The sequence below is a fragment of the Podarcis bocagei genome (genome assembly GCF_964188305.1).
Source record: "Podarcis bocagei genome assembly, chromosome: 6".
NCBI classification, from domain to species: domain Eukaryota; kingdom Metazoa; phylum Chordata; class Lepidosauria; order Squamata; family Lacertidae; genus Podarcis; species Podarcis bocagei.
The window spans coordinates 73,280,415-73,303,463 of NC_138130.1; the positions used below are offsets into that span (position 1 = coordinate 73,280,415).

The following is a 23,049-nucleotide window of genomic DNA, read 5'->3' on the forward strand; positions in this document are numbered from 1 at the left end:
TCTTAGAGGCTAAAAAAGGTTGTCTTTGGTGCTTCATCCTTATATAATGATGCTTCTTGGTTGTTATAAAAATTATTCTACCTGGCTGGTGCTATGCCTAGAATTATGAGGGGTAAGGGAAGCTGAGGAGAGGACTTGTATTGTAGCCTTTCAGGCCTTGCCTACGGGTGGGAAGAGCATTGCTCCCGGGGAAGGAAGAAGGAGCCAGTACAGACACCGAGGGGTTAATTCAGAGAAAGAGCTTTTATTCTGCCATCCGGGTAGCAGAAGGAACCTGCGTGATAATTCACAAGCAAGTACAACTTTTACAGCCATTGCACACAGCATATATTCCCTCCAGCCCCCCCCCCCCCCCGGAGCCCTTCCTCATGAGTTTCCCTGAGCATGAACAGAAACTCCTGCCTTGGGACTCCTGGCGCCCTTCCGAGGAAAAGGGGGTTGAGAAGCCTGCGCGTCAGCGTGTCCAAGATTTGATGCAACTGGGTAAGATAAGCTGGATGCGCGCTGGCAAGGCCACTGGAGGCCTGGGGAAAATAAAGCATTGTTTTCTCAGCCTTTTTGTTACAGCGAAGCTAATGCTAGCTAACGCTTTTCTAGCTACTGACTCCTCAGAGAAAGTAATTTAAAAAGTCTTGAGGCCTGGTTGGGGGGGGGGTGACTACACAGGTTTTTGGGTAACCTAACCTGTCCTAACCTGTCCCCTTCAGTATGTAATTGGGGGCCCTTGAAGATTTGCTCAGGGTTCTGCTTCTTGACTTCAAGTCAGTGCAGTGGAGCCTTCAAAGCCTGTGACAAAGCAGATATTATTTTTAATGGCCAGTTATGTAGATCATAGGTATAACTACGCAAAGAATGTTTCCATAAATGTACTGATTTTATTTTGTGCAGCCCAGCTTGCACTGCTTTCATTTTACTTTCACTTTAGGCTTGAGTCAATAATCTTATAAAATAGATACCATTGTCTCTGTTGCCAGCAGTAGTAAAAGAAACAGGCCGGTTCTTAAATGTGAAGTGAATACATGTCTACATCACTGTGACTATTAGCGTTTCTCAGGCAACAGAACTAGCAGCTGTTCTGTGGGAGATGCAATTTGTTTAAAAATGCATGTAGCTGTGACTTTAAGTAAACTAAAGTAAATGCAACTTCCTTTATTTGGTGCTTGTGTTTTATATAGGCACACATTTGTGGAAAATATCTAAGAAGTATCTTGAATACATTAGCATGTGACAGTTTTCTCTGTGCAGACTTGAATCCGGAGCAGCCATATATAATCTCTCTGAGGCCATGTTTACATGCTGTGTTTGCGATAAAGGCATGATAGTCTCCAGGGAAGCCTCTTTATTGTTCTGTGCAGCGTTCATGTCTCTTCTTTGGTTTATGGTTGGCCAGCGTAGCAGCTGCTGGTTTGTACAGTTCTAAAGTTTCTTTTTTAAAAAAAGACATTTCAACACTGCTAAACAGTCCTGGACGCCAGCTGATTTTCTGAAGTGACCTCGGAAGGAACAAGAAGAGACTGCTCCAATTTCCTGGCATCTCTGAACCCAGTGGAAGACGTTACACAGCTGTGAGGCACTTCTAGCCAGGATTTTGAATTGGCTGGTTCTCTTCTAGTACAGCTATTCCCTTTCTAGGTTGAAGTCCTGATTTCTCTGGCTTCCTTAGGATTATTCTGTATCAGAAAATTTCCAACCTTGGCTTTTGCAGAGTTTTACATATTCATGATCTTTCAGTGAAGTCATCTAATTTTCATTTGTCACTTCTGAAGACATAAATTAGTGCACTGCAGGTGCCTCTGAAACAAGCGTTGGTAAACTTTTAAGGCATGATTCACTAGGTTCACTTTAAAGAAGGCTTCAGTGGCCAAGCACACAATATATAGTAAGCAAAGCTTTTTCAATGAAGAATATGTAAAAAGATTAGGTGTGGAAAGAACATTTACTTCCATCTCTCTAAAATAAAATACAATATACATTCTTGGCTGAGGGCGTCTAAAATGAAAATACAATGTTGGGATTATTACATCCTCCGAAGAATCTTAGTTGAACTCGTGTATCTTATTTAGACTTTAGTTACCTTATTTATCACCATCATTATTATTATATGTATGACAGGCAACCCAAAGTTATCTTGACGAATGTCCTGAAGACGGAAATAGGAAGAAAATACATAAAGACACAGCTTATAGCTGATATAACTCATGGTGTCCAGTTGCAGTCAGATCAACAAACCTCACCATCTGTTGACAGTGTAGAGATACGGGAAATATTAAGTCTTCTTCAGCAAAACCTTTTTATATCTAGAAGGTATGTTTTGTTAAGTCTGGCTGTCTTAGACATAATACAGCTTTGCCTACATATTATTAAAATAAATTGCATGCGATTGTATTCCCTGTTACGTTAGCCATTTCTCACTTTTCAATGCATCATTATGAAGCACCCTTGTGACTTCCATTTTGGGATTGTTTAGAATGAGATTAAATATGTCTACATATGTCTCTTGTAAAACTTCAGCTAGTTGCTTTCTAACAGTGGGACTAATTCTAGCTAGGCTATTTGGATTATTCAATAGTGAGTTATTCTTGTAATGCTTAACTTTTGTTTAGCATCATTAACATCTGCAGGAGACATGAATTTTCATTCTTGCCTCTTCCTCCCCCTCAGAAAAGAGTGAGTTGCAGTTTTTCCTCTATTCCCCTCCCCACCCCTGCACATGCTGAATCTTCTTTGGACTATTTTCTCAGTCCTTCTCTTTGCAATGAAAACATAATTATGTTACCAATAGCAACTTGTCCATTCCTTTGTGAGCCCCTTGGCTTTCCCATAGGACTTTTATACTCCTCCCAACCAAACACTGTGTTTTGCATTGAAAATACCCTTTGACATGAAAAATAATTGATTGATAGATAAGGCACGTGGAGAGGTAATAGTTTAACTTTACCTATAGTTCAGTGCAGCTATACTGAACATCAAGAAAAAAGCATTCATCCCCCAATTGTAGTATTCTGGTTGACTTATGTGTCAGTGACTTGCAAGATGTAAGAACCTGGCTTGAGCCAAATATTTTAAATAAGCAAGAAACCTAGTACTGTAGTGTCTACTTGATGATTAGCAAAGCTACACTTTTCCCTTCTCTTCATTTGCTACAGATGCATTAGAATGCAGAAAGAATTGAATTTTAAATCAGAAGCCTGCATGCAGGCCATAACATACGACGCAGTGACATAAAAAAGTAGACAAATTGGAGCCATCTCAACTATAATACAATAAAGTTTTAAAAGATCTAGCCTGGATCATCGCCATAGGAAGGCAGTGCCTGCCATATTCAGTAGCATGTTCATAGTTTGCACCATTACTCATGCATACAAAGTTGGTTGAAAAATAATTTTGCAATAGTCTTGTACTTTTGAACAGATAGCCATCTATAGGTCTATTTTTGCTGCTCCTTCTCTTCAGTGTCAGCAGATATGACTGGCACATCCAAGAATATCAGCCAGTGGCTTCTGAAATGATGGCAAAAGACCACAATTAATCAGGGTTTTGTCATTCATTTTTGTATATGTAGTTTGTCAGCTTATAGCTATTTAAACAGTAAGATCTGCTATAGTTGATCATTTTTTCTTCTGTTGAGAGTGGATTTACATTTTTTGCATGACATTTAATAAAACAGTGCCAAGATGCCAACAGGAGCTTAAAATTATCGGTAACACTTCTTCTGATAGATCTTATCTGAATCTGTCCTTTGGGACCCTTCACTTATTTGCCATCATCTGTTTTTCTTCACTTTTATTGTAAACGTCTTGATAGTTATGTTTAATAAAACTCAGGATTACTTAAACAGTTTCAATACAATAATTCAACCAAACATTCATTTGATGGGTTTCAGAATGCTAATTATTATATGTATGGCAGGCAACCCAAAGTTACCTTGACAGATGTTCTGAGGACGAAAACAGGAAGAAAATACATTCAAAGGCACCTTTTAACTGATCCTAGTCTATCTGATGCTAACAAGTTGCAATCAGATGAACAGACCTCCTCAACCATTGCCAGCCTAGAGTCATGTCAAAAAATAAGCTCTCAAGAAAGCCGTATTTTACCTAAAAGGTACGTCATTCAGCAATTTATTGATTTTTATTTTTTATTTTTTATTTTTTTATTTTTTGGTCCATAATTTATCACTAAAACTATGATTTGGTTGAAAACAATACATACAGGAATGTACGTAATCGCCATTGGTCACAATCCGGTCAAAGTTAATTACTTTTAAATGCCATTGATTTCAGCTGGAGAGCTACGCACATGCTTAATTCACTAATTGAAATCAGTAGGATTTTGAATAACTTTGACCCTTTGTTTTTGTGCAAGCTTATGTTTTGTTTTCATTCATAGACATGATTTGCAATGATTGCCATGGAGGTAACACTACCTGTAGAATAACGCCTTTCACCTCTATTCCTCCAAAAAGACTTTTATGGAAGAAAGCATTTTTTCATAATTTTTAGTCTGCCAACATGGAAATAAATCAGAAGCCAGCATAATATCCCTACATACTACCTAAAATATAAAACTTGAAGCTTAGAGGTTCTTTTTAAAGCATGATGGAAGCTATAGTGTATTTGGAATTCAACTCTTTCCATCATAGCACTTAATATAAAACTGTAGCTATATGCTGGAGCTGTCATACTAAAGACCTGGAACTCATTTCGTCCCTTTGTGTTAAGCTAGTGCAGAAGTTGTGCATCTGGGCAGCCCACTTCCAGCAGTGGCCAACTTCTGGGCAGCCCTCAGACCTCTCTTCCCAACTGATTCCCCCCACCTCTGCTGCCCACCTGTTTAGCCATAGAGATAGTGTTCAAAATCCCCCAGGCACCTTTTGGGATTGGCGCGAGTCCAACTGTGACCAAGTGAAGATGTCTTGTTGCCAGGTTTTGCAACTGACATCTCCACCACCTGGCTGGCACGCAGCAGCGTTTTCTGCTGCTGCATGCACCCCAGCAACAAAATACACTGCTGCCAGCCAGCCAGCCAATCCGTGATGTCTTATCGCTGTTTTATTCTGGATTGTTTTACTTGATATTTTAATGTGTTGTAAACCACTTGGCCATTTTTTTCTTTAAAATGTAAAGTGGCATAAAATGAAATGAATAATAATAACGTTAATAAGCTCCATTGTAAAAAAGAAATGGCGACTAGACCATCGGTTGTGGCAACTGTAGCCTAGGTTTCAGGTGCTTATATATCTGAGTTTCTAATAGAGAGGGGCTCCCTAGCTATTCCTTGTGCTTATTAGCTGGGCAGCAGAAGGATGTACATGATGGGGTCACTGCAATCCCATTACTTGCCTCCTCACTTTATGTGGGATGCCTTTGAAGTGGCAATGAATTTGGTACAAAATGTGACTGCTAGGATGCTGACTGGAACTGCTAAATTGGAGCACATCACCACAATCATGTTTTATCTAAGCTGGCTATCTGTTTTCAACCTTTATTCAAGGTGCTAGCTTTGCCCTTGAAAGTTGTAAACAGTTTTCTTAAGAGTCCTCTCTCCCCTCCTCCAAAAGAAGATGGCGGCTCATATGGGCCACTTTAAGAGGCCTTTCTTCAGGTTCCTCTGTTGTCAGATGTGTGATGAGTTTGTACATCAGACGGTCTGCTCTGCAGTAGTGTTCAGAATTTAGGACAACTTTCCTAGGGAGCTTCCATCCCAGGTGGCAAAGACTCACTTATTTCAGCAGACTTTTTGTGGAGTACTAGATTAATTTGCAGCTACTGCTGCTTCTGATTCTGCTTTGCTTTGCTTTGCTTAGTAATGTTACACTAAATGTACATTTGGTTTTTGTAAGCCATCTTGACTATGGAAGGGTGGGGTACGGCTACTGGAAATCCATAAGTTTATGGCATAGTATGTGGCAAGCCGGTGCTATGCAAACGGGCCAGCAGTTATTTTAAGATGGAGGAAAAATATGGTTTACTTTGAAGCAGAAACACTCAAACTCAGTATGGATTATTTGGCATTTCTTTTACTAGAAAACAGAAGGGGGGGGGACAAACAATAATAGAGGGAACAGACAGTATTTGTTATTGCGTCTTCAGAATACATGCGTACCTCAGAGATATTCCGGGTTCAGTTCCAGACCACTGCAATCAAGTAAATGCCGCAATACAGGGAGTCACATGATTTATAGTGTTTCCCAGTGCATATAGAAGTTATGTTTACACTATACTGTAGTCTATTAAGCCAGCCCCCCCCCCCGGCTGAAGGGGCAGGAGGGGGAAAACCCAGCTTCAGACCTAGCCAGCTCCATTTCAGAGGCCAGAAGAGGGGCAGTGGGGGCTTGGCTGCCTGCAGCTGTACCCGCATCCTCGTGAGGAACAATATCTGCAGAGCACAGCAAAATGAAGTATGCCTGTATATAGCACTTGAAATATTTGTGTGTGATTGCTTGAAATGGGGGACTTCTGGGTATTGAAAACCAACATATTAAGCTTTATAGGGAGTAAGTACAGTGGTACCTCGGGTTACAGACGCTTCAGGTTACAGACACCGCTAACCCAGAAATAGTACCTCGGGTTAAGAACTTTGCTTCAGGATAAGAACAGAAATCGTGCAGTGGTGGTGCAGCAGCAGCGGGAGGCCCCATTAGCTAAAGTGGTGCTTCATGTTAAGCACATTTCAGGTTAAGAACGGACCTCTGGAATGAATTAAGTTCTTAACCCGAGGTACCACTGTACAAGTAACCAACTTTAAAAATTACTGTATCAGTAGCTTTTGCATTTTACACTCTTGCGAAATGTGTGAAGACTGATACCGGAGATGATAGAGGGAAAATGTGGGTCTTTGATACTTGCACTTGGTTTAACTTTCAAAATTCAGTGTGTTTGAGTTGAATCAACATAACAGATTATTTCCTATTTCTTTCTTTTATTTCACTGAAAATATCCCAGCAAGTCAGATCCAATAAAAAAATTTTTTGGCCACATTTCAAAGTGTTGTTTGTCAGTGAGTTCATTTCCTTGGCACAAGCTTTGGACATAAGAATATGAGAGCCAATGTGGTGTGGTGGGAGACCTGGGTTTAAAATCCCAGGTGGCCACAAAGCTCACTGGGTGATCTTCGGCCAGTCACTGCCTCTCAGGCTAACCTACCTCACAGGGTTCTTGTGGGCATTAAAGAGGGGCGAGGGGGGAGAACTACGTACGCCGCCTTGAGCAGCAGAACACTGTATGCTAAAGAACGGAGGTTACAGAAAATACCATCTGTAAAAGGATGGTTAGGAAAGGTGAGGGGTTTTGTTCTAAGTGGCCAAACAGACATTTATGGGTACAAGGAAAAATAATAATTTCATATTAACTGGAAGTCTTTTCCTGAGTATTGCTAAATAAATACAGTGGTACCTCCGGTTGCGAACGGGATCTGTTCCGGAGGTCTGGCCGCATCCCAAGGAATTCGCAACTGGAGGACTGCTTCAGTGCATGCGCATGGCGCAGTTTAGCACTTCTGCGCATGCGTGCGGTGTAGTGAAACCCAGAAAAATGCTTCCAGGTTTGCTGCGCTTGCACCCCAAAGTTTACGTATCCAGAGGGATACGTAAGCGAAGGTACGACTATACATTACTTTCTCAGTCAAAGGGAAGTCTCAAAGTACTTTAAGGTACTTCGCTCTATAAGACGCACCAGACCACAAGACACACCTAGTTTTTGGAGGAGGAAAACAAGAAAAAAAATATTCTGAACCTCAGAAGCCAGAACAGCAAGAGGGATCGCTGCACAGTGAAAGCAGCAATCCCTCTTGCTGTTCTGGCTTCCGTGATAGCTGCGCAGCCTGCATTCACTCCATAAGACGCACACACATTTCCCCTTACTTTTTAGGAGGGAAAAAGTGAGTCTTATAGAGCAAAAAATACGGTATATTTATATCACAGGAAAATGCATCATAGGAATATATAGTATATTAATAGTAAAATTGTTATCCTTGAACAATATCTGTTGATTTCTGTATTTCTTTTTCTGTGGGCTGTGTCTAACGCTGTGCATGTGGGTCTAACACTCACACAACAGAATGTCTTCTTTCCCTGCTCACCCTTTGAAGCAGATTGTGAGGGTTTGAGGGGCTGTGGAGGAGGAGAAGAGAAAGTTCCATTCTGCAAGCAGAAGTCTGCTGTGCTAGTGGAAAATCAGGATTGGATATGTCCAACTAGTTATTACTGTTAATGGAAATATAATCACAGAAGATGGAGATGGATAGATAGATCTCATTTATATTCCTTTAATTTGCTAAAGCAGTGAAAACATAGAGAGATTGTCTGCTGGCTTCTTTCTGATTGATATGCTAAATCAATAGCAATTTATTATATTTGTATTTTTTTTCCAAATAAATTTTTATTGTTTTCAACATGTAATTCTTTTTCCAACAATCCTTATTGTCACGTTATAATCCCTTTGACTCTGCTGAGTCCTGACTTCCCTCCCTCCTGACCGCTGTTATATACATCATTTATATTTGTATTTTTTAATATGCCTGCATGTAACACCCATTACTTGATACATAAGTCTAGTTAACTTGTTTAATAACAGCACAATCTTGTACATGGTTTTACCCAGGAGTAAGTTCCATTGTGTGCAGTAGGGCTTACATCCTATTAAGTGCATTTAGGAAGGTAGGATTGCAGCCCCTGTGTACATAAACATATTTCTGATTACATATATCAGGGGAAATGGAACATGTTTCTTTTCCCCAACTTTCCTTTTCCTCCCTTCTTATAGTATAGAAGGAAGGAGGGACAGAGTGAGCCTAACTTGAAACCATACGTTGTCACAGATATGACATGACAAAAGGACTTAGACTAAGATTATGAGTCTTGTTGAGATCTGTTTGAAGGAGCATGAATTGGTTTTATTTTTAGTGACCATTGTGAAGGTTATAAACCAGGTAAGCAGTTGTAGCATCGTGAAATATACCTAAACAGTACTCATTGTTCTTGAAAACATATGGGTGATTAATGTTTTGGTGTATTTTTTCCCACAGGCATGGGACATCTCAACGAAGGCTGAATGACCAGAAACCATATAAAGATGCAGAAACTCATAGCACTTTTTTGCCTTTAAAAAGATGTGACGTGATTCTAGAAGGTTAGTATTTTAGAAATTCTGTAATATATTTTAATATTTGGATATGGCATTTGAACTAATGGGGTTTGTGAGATAGGGTTCTCCTTCGTCCAAACTTAAGACATGGTTCTCCATCTCTGAAACTTTATGCAGTACAGTTTATGAAAGTTTTCTTATCTCCACAAAATAGAAATCCAAGCTCTTTGATCATTTCATCCTTGAAATAAGTTCGACAGATTTCAGGGCGTGAAATGTGTTTTGTGCCTTAATGCAAATTTTGTAAGCATGCTAATTCCATTAAACTTGATGAAACTTATTTCTGTGTAACGAGTTTAGGGTTAGGGTCTTGGAAATTCAAGTTTGCCCTAATGTTTAGCACAGTTAACTACTCCTTCATAAATTCAGTTAATGAATGATATAGCATGGATATATTTTTCCTGTATATATGAATGAGTGGTAATTTCAATTTGTTGAATAACTGAATACAGAAGGTGCCAATTACGGTATTTCAGATGCTTAGATTCTTCAATAAGGGATAAAGGGGTTTTTTTTAAGAGGAACAAGGCAAGTTTTAAATATTTCTTACCATGATTGTGAAACATAGAGAACATATATATATAAAGAGAGGAAGGAATAGTTTCCAGAGTCAGAATTTAGCTTGGAACATGTGAGGTTGCAGAAAAGTTTGGACTCCAGTCTTATCGAGGCTTAGCAGACACAGTAAGTCTTATCTCTGAGCAACATGCATAGGGTTCCCCTGTTAATATCCCCTTTAATGTAAGGTTTTCTGCTTATGTCTAAAGCAGTAAAACAAGCATGCATGGCTAAGAGTATGCCTATATTAATTTGCTAATTCCTTTATTTTTTAAAAAAGACTGTAACATAAAGAATAAAGAAAGAGATTGGCCACAGAAAACAAGAAAAGATTCCAAGAATCTCTATCCGAGATTGAGGGAAGCAACCTTTCAAATCAACGAGAGCAGAAAAAGAAGGAGTGATGTTTTCTCAAATCAATGGAACATATATTCCTCACCGAAATCACCACTACCAAGTGTAAGTAACTTTTGCATGTTTTGGTAGCAGTAAAGATTGAGAAATTGTGCCAGTGGCTTATAAGTCATTTTACATTTAATGCATACATACGTCAGTATAAAGTAAGATATAAATCCCTATAGTGTTTGTACCAAGCTCTGAAAATAAAAAGGCTTAGATACATAAGCAAGGCGATCTGTTTTCGAGTCTTATGTGAAAAGCTTTGCACTCAAAAATGGGGTTGTAAAGGTTTAGAAGAATCTAGATTTTCCAGAGGCCTCTAGGCTCAAGGCCATGTTGAGATCTAGACGTTTCTGAGGGCCACCAGGTGGCGCGTTGGAAGATGGCCGACAATAACATCTCTCTGACCCATACGAGGTGCTAAGGGGCTGCTATGGGAAGTTTGCAGCCTTCCTGAACTCCTCCAGGATGTGGAGGAGAACTGCCCTGCCAGCGGTGTTCACAATGCACCCCCTGAAACGAGTGATGGAGGTGCCGAACACTTGGCAAAAGGCCCTCGGTGAAGTCAGATCTTCCTGGTGCCGATTCCAATTAGCGCGTGCTGGTTGCTTCAGCTTGGAATTATAATTGGAAACATACGATTGGAAACGAAGCTGAAAGCACATACATCAAGTAAAGCTCGAAGATAAGACTGCTGATTAATGGATCTCTGCGACCAGGAGTGACGGATGGATAAGTAAATCTTTTGATGAATCACCATAAGGAAACTGTATGTTTGGAACGAAGAGGGGGTGGAGGAAAAAACTCTTTTTTTCTTTGCATGATGTGATATTAATAACCCTTCACCCCAGATAGAAACAAGATCGTCGTGTTTCTATGAATCACAGGCAGGATTTTAAGAACTATGTGGGACGAAGTATAAGGAAAGAAGACTGCAGAATGGTGGGAAAAGGAAAAAAAAATTATGACGCAGTTAAAAAATGGCGTCCCGCCATGACAGGTTTACCGAGGAAGAAGGACTGGGGGAGGAGAATCAGGATTGTTTGAAAGAGAAGGAATGCTGGAATGTAACTTTGACCTGACAGAACCCCCAGACCCATTTTTATTTGGTAAGCCTGAGAAAAATAAAAGACAGATCACAGATTAATTTTGTTTATGGAAGCATTGTACAGAGGCTGTCCCGGATCGATAGGATTTTTGGAAAAGTACAAAATCCACATAGAATGCCAGCTGTTAACCTGCTTGTGAAAATCATCAGAGATCGCAAAGAAAGGAATTTATGATAACAAGAAGAAGAGAAAAGAAGTAATAAAGGACTATCCGGATCAAACTGGACAGAACTGTCTAATTAATGCAGTAAGATAAGTGATGCTGTTTTGGACTCGAGCGGAGCTTGATGTATGGGTATCCCCAACAAAATTTAAAATTTGGCTGTATAATTTGGAATCAATGTGATAATGTGATGTGATTGGCCTGTTAATAAAAATTATTTTTTTAAAAAAAGAGATCTAGATGTTTCTGAGCTTCCCACCTCTGGTGGAGCTCATGTTCCTCCCATAGCGGTCCAGGTTTACTCGATGAGAGTGGCAGGTTTTGCAGGAAGGAGATACTTGATTTTATGAGGAGAACAGCTGGGAGGCCCGTGGCAGTGACTGTCTCTGTGGTCTCATTCGAGGCAATCTGAGGCTCAGGAGCTTCCGTGCAACTTTTCCCACTCCTAACCTTAATCGGGTTCTTCCCACTGTTCCTTTGAGTTCACACAGTGGTGGACTTAATGGAAAGCTTATTCGTAAATTTCCACGTGTGAAGAAACTTCACTTTTACTGCCCAGAGTCATCCTGAATTTTTCATTTCATTTTAATTTTGCAGAAAGAACAGAGAACAGAACCAATTCAGTCACCTGGCTGCAGGAGCTCAGGTGAGAATTGCCAGAGTCATACGCACAGCCCTCAGCAGGAAAATATTCCCCAACCATTGGAAACGGACTGTAGTGAAGCATTTGCCAGCACTAATGAGAACACTGCTGCTCACTGTCCAGGGGAAAAATGGTCCTACTCTTCTCCCAAGAGAAAGCAGCCTTCTGTCACCAGCAAGGATGAGCAGGTTTCCCCACTCCTCGGCTCTGCTCAGAAGAAGAAAGCGAATACAACTCTACCTCCCAAAGAGCCATTGAATAGATCTGAAAGGAATAAAAAGTCGGCTGATTCAGCTGAACCAAGTATGTAACTGTAACTCCCTTCCCTTGTTTCCAGTCACTTGGAGTTAGAGCCTTACACCACTTTCATTTTGCTTTAGTTGTGCTTTCTAGTGATGAAGAAGAGGGAGACGCAGAGACAGAAGATCCAGAGGGAGACCTGCGGACTGGGAAAAGCCTCAGACCTGAGAAGAAGGAAACGGAACAAGAAGCTGTGTTACCTTTGTCAGAAGGGCAGCTATCACAGGTTGCAGCTGAAGGTGAAACAGAACAGGTAAACAATCAGCTCTATAGGAGCTTTTCCTTCCCCTTATCATGCTAGAAGCCATATCATGTATCACTCCTGTATGATCTGGTCATCCCCATAGATATCAAAAGGATAGTGCACAGCACTTCTAACCAGATTTTCAGTGGAGCTTACTTCTCAAAGCTCTTCTTAGAATTACGGCCTCACAGTGAATTCTATTCCTTTGGTAATAGCTGCACAAATGGCACCACCGTGTGGCAAAAAATGATTACCAGGGATTCAGTACATTATCAGCCTGGTACATTCAGTATGGTACCTTATCATTTGCTCCAAGCAGTAGAAACTTGATTGTTATCATTATCTGTGCATGACACATGTAAAACTGGGGATATGGAATGTCTACTTTAAAAACTCTTTACTTTTTTTTTTTAAAAAAAACATTCTTAGAAGTTTGAAATTTGGAGGAGAGGGGAGAGGAGACAGCCTCAACATGTGTGTGTTGTTTATTTTATAGGTTTCATCTGAACCACTTAAACCGTGCTCCTCTGCAGATCATAGCACCTTCGGCGATCAGATGGGTCTTGCCTTAGATATAAATTTTGAAATAATTTATATTGGAAAATATAAAGGAAAAGCAACAGGTTGTGCCAGAGTAAGTTTAATGCTACTGATCCATGGTGGTCGGGAGCTTTTCCATAAAGCTCTTGAACTTGCCTTTCTTGAACAACAGCCTCCCCTCATTCTGAGCCAGAAACGGGGGGCAGAAGGCATCAGAATAATTTTTTGAATATAGCACTGGAGTCTGGTATCCAGAGGAAAAAAGTGAAAAGATTCCACTGAGCTTCCAATAGTATCCCCTAATGTGTGCCTAAGCACCTCTTTGGCTCATGAGCTTTGTCCCTGGCAAGCATCCAGCCTTCAATTGCAAGTATATATATCCTGCTGAGATGTAGACATGCTGAAAAAAAGGTGCAAAAACTGCAGCCTAAGTGTTATACATTAGCTTGCTTCATTGTATGTTAATGTGATCTTATTTTGAAAGTCCCTCAGTTTAAAAAAGGGTTTGTGACACGAAGTGGGGATGCTGCTATTTACCTTAAAAATAAGCTACTTTCTTAAAAATAAGTTTATTAAATGTTCACCTTTTGAGTAGAACATACTGTGAGGTGAATGCACTTAAGATTGCCAGGCAAGTGTTAATTTTAAATTCAAAATTTGCAACATAAAGTTTGGTCAAAACACTCACTTATTTACTTTCCTCTGATTTAATTTCTAATGTATTAGCAGAATGTGTTTCCAAACAGTACTGTTGAAAATACTTTTTCTCTCTCTCTGTTTTCTTTTTAAGTTTACCGTCAGCTACATTCAGATCCCATTTGAAGGTAAATCTATGATATTTTATTGCAGTTTGGTCAGCCATTTATATAAATAACAGTTATGTTTAGAAGATTGAAGTACGCTATGTTTTTACAGTGTTGCATGTCACGGTTCTCTCTTATTTAGACCAGGAGTGAGGACAAGAGCTCAGAATATGAGGAAAGGGGAGTGAGACTGTACAGCACAGCCTTCTTGATAACCCACCCCCCTGGCCACCAATTAACCCCCAACTGACATGGTGGGAGTCCCTGGGGCTGTCCCTTCCCAGCCTGTGGATGATGAACAGGGTTCAGAGGCACAGTAAGCTGGGACAGAGTGGGAGAGTTCAGAGGAGGAGGTTCGCCCAGCGATCTCTCTTGCGGAGAGATGGTGCTTCAAGAGAAGATTGGAGTCTTGTCCCCCTGGAAGAAGTTCCTGACTTCAGGTCAGGAATTCCTACAGACATAGGGATTCTTGCCAGTAGTTAAGCTTTCTCTGTCTCTGCTTAACAGCTAGGCAGGCCAGCAGAGGAACTTGTTGGAACAACTTCACAGCTCCCATCCTGTCTTGCAACTTAGTGAAAAATCTTGGACTCCTGAACTTTGGCCCTTCCTGTTGGCCTCTATTGTTGCTATTCTTTTGCCTTGCAGAAACACCTGGACTAGATTCTGCTCTTTGCTGACCACTGAATTTGTACTGTTAGACTGCTGTAATAAATGTCCACTTTGTTACTTACAAGTAAACACACCAGTGGTTTCGTCTTGGGCAGGAGCCAGGGCATTGCCTATTGCTAATAATAATAATAAAGTCTAATACCCCCTCAGCTTTTTCAGAAGTGTCTAATATCTACATGTATTGGGGCAGGATGGCAATTTTGAATACAATTCACAATTCCAGCAAAAAGAGTAGTAGAGTAACCCAGGTTCAGGTTTAAAACATCTCCAGTTTTAAAAAGATGATAGCAAACAACTGTAAGAACTCTGCCTTAAAGACCCTTGTAGACTGCTTCCAGTCAGAATGGACAGTACTGAATTAAATGGACAAAGAAATTGACCTGGTATAAGTCAGTCTCCCTTCAATTTCACATAATAGGTTGTTTTGGAAATAAGTGTTGACTGCTAGAGATAATGAGTCAAGCTTAGGATATCTGATATACCAGAAGCATGACAAGTTTTGAATGAATGACTGTTCGCATTTTTCAGAAATCCTTTCATGTTCTTGAGAATCATGGTTTTGCATCTTGCTTAGTGATTATTTCCTTGAAAAATGGTAATGTGAAGCTGTGGTTGCTGGTGCAAGTCAATCCTGTATATCATCCTGTGTATTTCAAATTCTTTTCCCTGCAGTGGCTCATAAGAAGATTGAACTGTCAGTGGATTCCGTGCACTTAAGAAAGCTTGGGCTGTGGATGAATAAAGATTCTTCAACTTCAAGGAGCTGCAGTACCATTTTTCTTTGGCTGTCATCGGATTATGTGGAGCAGATTGAAAAACAAATTGGAACACTTATATTAAACAAGCAAGGTAGTTGGGCGATAATTAAATAATTTGATTCATACTCAGAAATGGAGGGAGAGAGCGAGCTTGTGGCTCGTGAGCCCGAAGAGGACATTGGTGAGAGCGGAGAAGGGACTGAAGGCGCAGTGGGGCTTTGTTCAGCTGCTCAGGCTCCCCATCTAATAGCTGATGTGCATGGTGGCGCAACAGCCACTGCCCTTGCCTCTCTGTGCAGCCTCCAGCCGGTCCCAGAGCTTCTATTCCAGCTGTGGATATTTTTGGTACAGTATTTTTGATCTGGATTGGAGAGCCGCAGAGAGGGCATTTAAATGGTGCTTTCCCCTTAACACTTGCGGAGCACCGGAACGTAACCCCCAAATAAGTGGGGAGTCACCTGTAGGCAGCTTCCAGTGTGAACCAGGTCCTCCATGGGAGCAAAGAATCATGCTGAAGTGCATATCCACAACCTTGACGCCCCTACTCCCACTTCCCATCCATGTAAGCTACAGTGTTGGGAGAGCAACCCCATCACCACCACCACCGAGCCCAAGTTCAGTAGGTGGCAACTGATGGCAACCAGCTGTAATCCCAATTTGTGGATGGCCTTATAGCAGTCACCCTCGTGCATCAGCCGGATATCTTTTTATGCTCTCAGAACTTCTGCCACTTGGTTGCTCTTCTTTTTCACCTGCAATGCTTTTATGTCCTGTTTGCATCTGCTACTTGTATATTTTCAGTTTTCTTTTTGTTCTGTTCTTAATTTTTGTTGTTGATTCCCCCGCACTGAGAGCAGTATTAAACAGATGAATAGGCAAAGAAAGAAAATATTTTAAATCTACTGTTTCAGTGGAAGATAACAGTTTCAAAAGACATTGCAATATGTTGTTGTTGTCATGTTTGCACTTCTGTTTGCAAGCTGCTTTGATCGACTCATTTTTGTGAAGAGGGAAAGTGGGCACACCTTTAAATTACTTAGATTTTGTCTCATAGACTTGTTTTGTATTCTTTCTGCTCTCCCTTCTGCCTAAGCTACTGACTGAATTGCATAGATAAGTGAATAATTGCAGCTCCATAGTGCTTCCTGTAAGTCGCTGCTAACACACTGCTTTTTCATCTCTTACAGCTAAGAGTGTTGAGTTCATTTTTATTAAGCTGCCTCAGCTGCTCACAGAAGATGATCAGGTCATACTGAAAAAAATAATTGTGGAAGTGAGCAAGAAGAATGCCTCTCCAGACCTCTGTGACTACTTACTGTGGGAGGACGCTATTGAGTTTCTTAAAGAAATCCCACGTGAAGAAAACGCCTTCCTTGATCAGTGTTATGAAGCATCCCAGCAGCACTTGCAGAAGGACAGCACTTCAGTTCTGATGGAACCACCCCCTCGGGTAAATCAGTTATTCTCAAATGAATTATTTGGAGTTACCAGAGCTGGGAAGGAAAACAACAGTTTCCTGGAGAGAACACAGTGCATTTAAAGCTCAGAACCTTTACCATTAATTTTAACACTTTCCAGAGGTGTAGCTGTGTTAAGTCTTCTGCAGTAGAAACAACAGAATCTTGCGGCACCTTGAAAGACTGAGAGTGGAATCCAGAGACGCTTGAGAAGACTTCATCATCCTCTCCTCCCCACTGCAGCCTCATGCATGCTCCCCTCCACCCACAAATGACAGAATTGTAGAGTTGGAAGGGACCCTCAGGATCATCTAGTCCAGCGGTTCTCAACCTGTGGGTCCCCAGATGTTGTTGGACTACAACTCCCATCATCCCTAGCTAGCAAGGCCAGAGCTCAGGGATGGTGGGAGTTGTAGTCCAACAACATCTGGGGACCCACAGGTTGAGTACCGCTGATTCTAGAACAACACTGCAGTGCAGGAATCCAGGCCCATACAGAGCTCATCTGAGGCCTTGGGTAGGAGTCTTGTTAAAGTTATAAACCCAAACAAAAAAGCAGCCAGTCCCTGGTGGAGCCGCCCCGCCCAGCTGGCTGATCCCTCAGAGGCCCGGGGCAAGTGTACCTGACTGCCACCCCCCACCCTCTGCACAGGCCTGCAGGAATCTCCACTAGACCATATAGAATTGTCATATATTATTACATATTATGAAGCCTTTACTGTTGCTATGAAGCCTTTAACCCTCCCCTGCCTTCTATACCTAGGCACCCATATATCTTCAGAGCACCAGTTCAGAGCTCTTACTATGATCAGACACATTAATCAGTTTAGAGTCAGGGGTGTTGCCATCCAGCATACCCTGTACGTTCTTCCGTAATTGCACTGTTTTGTTGATGTTCCCTTAACTTGCCACCGGTGAGACAAAACAACAGACCTGACCGTGTTACCTCTCTACAGATTTCCTTCTAGGCAGAATCTACCAAACTTTCTCATTAGCCATTCCTTTGAGCTGCAGGTGCTTCATTGCATCCTTCGTCTTTCCTCTACTCCCCCCACTCATTTGTCCTGTCCTCCCCCTCCATTTGCTCTGTCATTTCCCCAGCCCTATTTTCTCAAGCATTCGCATGCCAACTCACTTCCTTCTCTCCTATAGTGCCAGGCTTCTTTTCCTCTCGCCAACTCAGATGCTTGCTTGGAGAGCTTCTTTCATTCACTCCCTTACTCTTGTTAGTCCTTCCTGGATGCTCTCTCCCTCCCTTTCCTGTCCAGGACGCCGCCAGCACCTCCTTTGCCACCAGCCGCTGTTTTATCTTCCAGCTACTAGGGTATCTTCTAAGCCACTTCTGCACTTCTGGGTTGCCAAGCTTTGCGTTTATGTGTTCTTCTCATCCCCAGCAACTCCCTATATGGGCAATGGCCACTTCCCTGCTCTATTTTACCATTCACTTCTATATTGTGCAAAAAGTGAGGGTCTCACTGGCCTTGGGGCATTCATATTTTTCAGAGTTACAGGATTAGTTCCTGGGTCTAGAGCTGATTTGAAGAGAGAGCCCTCATTTTTGCTTGTTGGGGTTTCCCTATGTGGAGTTCATCATAATTAAGTGAGATAAACATCCATAGCTTGCTCCCTTGACGTCAGCTCCTAGAGACCAATACCTATATCATCTGCCCTGCCTCCCTGTTGCAGACCAGCTTCTGCTTCCAGTATCAGGAGAGAGGGAGCAGGGGTTAGATTTCTCAGCTGGTCACTGCACTAGCCAAATAAAATTTCACATTGACCAGGAACAAGGGAAGTTAGTGTAACTTGGTGTGGTGTACTCACATAATTAACTGGTCCCAATATATTATTGAGAGAAATGTATGCAATAAAAGTATTTTTATGGATTATATCATTTGTTTAGGGGTGGCATATTCCAGTCAATGAGATATCTGGATATTGGTTTCATTTGAACGTGATGTTGGGCACTAGGAACTCCCAACTATGCTTTTATCTCTTAACACGGACTCTTTGTCCCCAGGCATGTCTCTAGAGGCCAGGTTTTCCGCGGTACGAAGTACCCACAGCTTCTATGCAAGTTGTTTGGGGCCCAAACACTTGGCAGTTCATCCTTGTGCACCTCTGTTCCATTTTCTGTAAATTGATGATGATAACCATCTCCATTGGGTGGCTGGTCAAGGCAGCAACCTTTATAAAACATTCCCAAGAGGAAGTGCCATGTGTAAAGGCAAGAAACTATACAGTGGTACCCCGCAAGACGAACGCGCTTCGCTGCTTTGCCCAGAGTGCTTTTAAATGCGGGCGGCTGGGAGGGAATCCCTTGGCCCCCCGCCGGACTTCCCGAAGCTCTTTTGAAGTCCGGCGGGGGGGCAAGGGATTCCTTCCCAGCCGCCTGCGTTTAAAAGCACTCCGGGGAAAGCAGCGCACTTCGCTGCTTTCCCCGGAGTGCTTTTAAATGCGGGCGGCTGGGAGGGAATCCCTTGGCCCCCCGCCGGACTTCCCGAAGCTCTTTTGAAGTCCGGCGGGGGTCCAAGGGATTCCCTCACCGCTGCCTGCCTTTAAAAGCACTCTTCGCAAAGCAGCAAAGTGTGCTGCTTTGCCCAGAGTGCTTTTAAAAGCGGGCGACTGGGAGGGAATCCCTTGGCCCCCCGCCGGACTTCCTGAAGCTCTTTTGAAGTCCGGCGGGGGGCCAAGGGATTCCCTCACCACCGCCCGCCTTTAGAAGCGCTCGGGGGAACACCTGCCCCAGCCGCCCCACTTCGGAACGCTGTTCCGAAGCGGGGCGGGGGGCGGGAACACCTTCTAAAGGCGGGCAGGGGGCGAAAGTCTTTGTCCCCCCTGCCTGCCTTCCCAGGGGCTTTTAAATCGCCCCGGACAGCGGAGAAGTCCTCCGCTGTCCGGGGCGATTTTAAAATGCCGCCCGCCAGCATTTTAAGATCGCCCCGGACAGCGGAGAAGTCTTCCGCTGTCCCAGGGTTTTTTAAAATGCTGGGGGTGGGAAGAAAAGCCCTTGTCCCCCCCCCCCCAGCCTTCAGAAGAGGTCCGGGGACAGTCTGGTCTGAAGGCGGTTTCCCTAGGAACGCATTAATTGATTTTCAATGCATTCCTATGGGAAACCGTGCATCGCAAGACGAAAAAACCGCAAGACGAAGAGACTTGCGGAACGAATTAATTTCGTCTTGCGAGGCACCACTGTATCCTTATAGGGTTTCTCAGTCTTTGTGTAAAAATTTTGTTTGACTGGAATCAGCTTTTATGTAACAAGTAGGCACTTAGAAAGCAGCCATTAATTTAGAACCTGTCCCTGGAATATGTATTTAATGTAACATATTCTAACTCTGTCTGATATTGCTCTTGTAATTATTCTATGTTGAATATACTTCAATCGGAATAGGGTAACATTTCAAGGTGCTGAAGGAGAAGGTCTTTTCTGTGTAGAAGTTGTCCCTATACGCAGGAGAAACAGTTTTCTAAGGAGATTTCTATTCTGAATTGACGATTTCCTATATCTTACATGCCAAATAACAGATTTAGTGAGGGGGGTGGGAAAGTGTATTTTAAGTCGCCATATGTGATTCCTTGAAGCCAACTTTCAAGTTTCAGCTGACCTACTTGCACCTTTCTTATCCTTATTGGAGCCTTTAACAAAGACAAAGAAAGATGATTTTGCCTTTCTCTCTGGCAGGAATCAAAACCAAGCCTCAACAAGCCCAGTTACATGCTACTGCAGAAGCCAAATAATGGTCATTATTCCTTTTCTATCACTTCTGTGCAGAAGAACGAGTGGAAAGAGTTGCGAGCGACTGGACCCGTTCGGAAGTATGTATGGTTGGTTACATGATACTGACATGTCCAGAAGGAAATTATACAGTGGTACCTCGGGTTAAGTACTTAATTCGTTCTGGAGGTCTGTTCTTAACCTGAAACTGTTCTTAACCTGAAGCACCACTTTAGCTAATGGGGCCTCCTGCTGCCGCCGCGCCGCCGGAGCACGATTTCTGTTCTCATCCTGAAGCAAAGTTCTTAACCTGAAGCACTATTTCTGGCTTAGTGGAGTGTAACCTGAAGCGTATGTAACCTGAAGCGTATGTAACCCAAGGTACCACTGTATAGGGAAACACCCACTGGCTTCATTAGTTGTTAAGAATTACCTTGAAAGACTGAAATGAAATACATTGCAGAAGGTGAAGATGTGTTTCTTCATTCGTCATTCTAGCTCCAAACCAGGAAAGCATTGTAGACAAAGCAGGAGATAAATGATGGTCTTTTGAGTTCGTTTGATTTTTGGTTAGCATGGAATGCTGAGTCAGCAGTGGCTTAGCATGAATACATGAGCTCCCAGAGAGGTGATTGTGGCTGCTTTGCGCCTGTTGCCGTGGTGCTGCTGTGAGCTAAGCTGTGGTTTGGCTGAGCAGGTCATCCAAACCTTTGTTCGTGGTTTTATCCCCAGACAAAGCATGAGGTATAGCCAAGATTTGTTCTATGGCTTAGCACATGCTATGTTATGGCTTAGCTTGGTGTTACTTGTGAACAGAACCATTTCTCTCTTGTCCACCTTTATAGCTTGTTGTACTCTCCTGTCATTCGTTATAACTTAATAAGAACGAGATCTGCTTTTCATTGAATTATCAGAAGGTATTTAATGTCTCTTTTGCTTTCTAGCTTGATCGTTTACCCTCCCCCACCTGCCAAAGGGGGACTGGGTGTCACAAGAGAAGATTTGGAGTGTTTAGAGTATGGAGAATTCCTCAATGATGTGATCATTGACTTTTACCTTAAGTAAGTGTAGTAGAGTAAAATAAGTATAGTATATAATATGTTCCACTCTGGTTACGTGGTGTTAACACCTGTGGGGAGACTCATTTTCACCCCTGCCCTTGTACATGAATGAATACAAGATAAATTTCCACATGCATAATATTTGCACATCTTTCGCGTTTTTGGTAGGTATCTGTTGTTGGAAAAAGCCCCCAAAGAACTTGCTGAGCGGTCCCATATATTTAGCAGCTTCTTCTATAAGTGCCTGACAAGGACAGAGGCAAGCACTGAAGAAAACCCAAATCTTTCGTAAGTTATCTTTCAGTGTTTTCTGGTCTGCCTTGCAGTCACATCCTTCTGGAAAAAGGAGTTTCCTAATACCTGGCGTGGGCCAGCTAATACTCTATAATGGATTTGCCTATTTTGCATAATAAGGATCAATATGAACAATTTATATCCTCCTTTGCTGGATTTGGAGGGACTGAAGAAAATGCTTCTTTTGGTTCTGACAGACAGAATTAACTGGTTTGTTATCCACACAGGATAGCACAAAGAAGACACGGAAGAGTAAAAAGATGGACTCGACATGTAAACATTTTTAGTAAAGACTACATTTTTGTGCCTGTGAATGAAGAGTAAGTTTGCTGCATTAATTGAAATCTAAGTCTTTTCTCAACTTGTAACTTCAGTTGCAGAATATTTAGCTTGTATTTATACCCTGCACACTCAAAGAGTTGCCTGTGTATATAGAAGCCTATATCTGTTTAGTTTCCAAACTGATAAGCACTCAGCTGCCCAAGTTTGCTATTAGGAGGAATTATAATGTTGCTTACAGATTTAAAATAGAAATGGTCTACGTACTTGGTGTATGTGCAGTTGATATCTAGATCTTGGGTGGGTGTTTCTAAAAGTGAGTATAAAGCCTGAAATTGTTTAATGTCTGCATGCATCCTTTATTGTAATTTAATTTTTAGTTAGGCACAATGCAGAAAGAGGGAAGCACTGTTTTGATTGTATTGAGCATAGTTGTTATCAGATCTTAATGGATTTCACAGTGGGAAAAGGCAATCGTAGTTCCAATTCCCCCCCCCCTTTCTTTTTTTAAAGTATCAGATACTGACTTTCTCTTCCTTTCCAGGTCTCATTGGTACATTGCAGTTATTTGCTTCCCTTGGCTGGAAGAAGTTGTATATGAGGATTGTCCAGATCAAGGTTCACTGCAGTCATGCTCCCAGCAATCTCCACGTCAGCCAGAAATTAAACATGGCACTATTAGAACAGAGTCAGTTTTGGTCTTTAATGATACCAGGAGTGATAAAGAGCAGCAAGACTTAAATAGCAACCTACAGCCCAAAGGTAACGTTTTAAGAACATATGCTAGATGATGATATATGGTTTAGAAATACAATTATATACAAACCTCTTGGACGAATGAATTTGCAGGTAAACTAATTGGCTCCAGAGAACAATTTGTAGACCCATGTAAGAATCAGTTTGTTGACTTAAGA

The 23,049-nt window shown here is 41.9% G+C and overlaps 1 protein-coding gene across 7 annotated transcripts in view; it reads left to right on the forward strand.

Annotated features, from left to right (window-relative positions):
* SENP7 (SUMO specific peptidase 7) overlaps positions 1-23,049 on the forward strand; it is a 35,668-nt gene that overhangs the window by 8,947 nt on the left and 3,672 nt on the right. For 4 of the 7 annotated variants that reach the window (XR_014009406.1, XM_081198926.1, XM_081198928.1 and 1 more), the window contains 15 exons: positions 2,113-2,304; positions 3,910-4,104; positions 9,025-9,128; positions 9,982-10,160; positions 11,970-12,318; positions 12,396-12,568; positions 13,056-13,193; positions 13,890-13,923; positions 15,244-15,420; positions 16,517-16,779; positions 20,469-20,602; positions 21,446-21,562; positions 21,731-21,850; positions 22,084-22,176; positions 22,680-22,897. Coding sequence is in view for 6 of the 7 variants with exons in the window: in XM_081198926.1 (XP_081055052.1) it covers positions 2,113-2,304; positions 3,910-4,104; positions 9,025-9,128; positions 9,982-10,160; positions 11,970-12,318; positions 12,396-12,568; positions 13,056-13,193; positions 13,890-13,923; positions 15,244-15,420; positions 16,517-16,779; positions 20,469-20,602; positions 21,446-21,562; positions 21,731-21,850; positions 22,084-22,176; positions 22,680-22,897 (2,486 nt within the window). In the remaining variant the exon portion in view is untranslated. The remainder of the gene's footprint in view (positions 1-2,112; positions 2,305-3,909; positions 4,105-9,024; positions 9,129-9,981; positions 10,161-11,969; positions 12,319-12,395; positions 12,569-13,055; positions 13,194-13,889; positions 13,924-15,243; positions 15,421-16,516; positions 16,780-20,468; positions 20,603-21,445; positions 21,563-21,730; positions 21,851-22,083; positions 22,177-22,679; positions 22,898-23,049) is intronic. The other 3 variants (XM_081198927.1, XM_081198929.1, XM_081198931.1) reach the window with 3 other exon arrangements.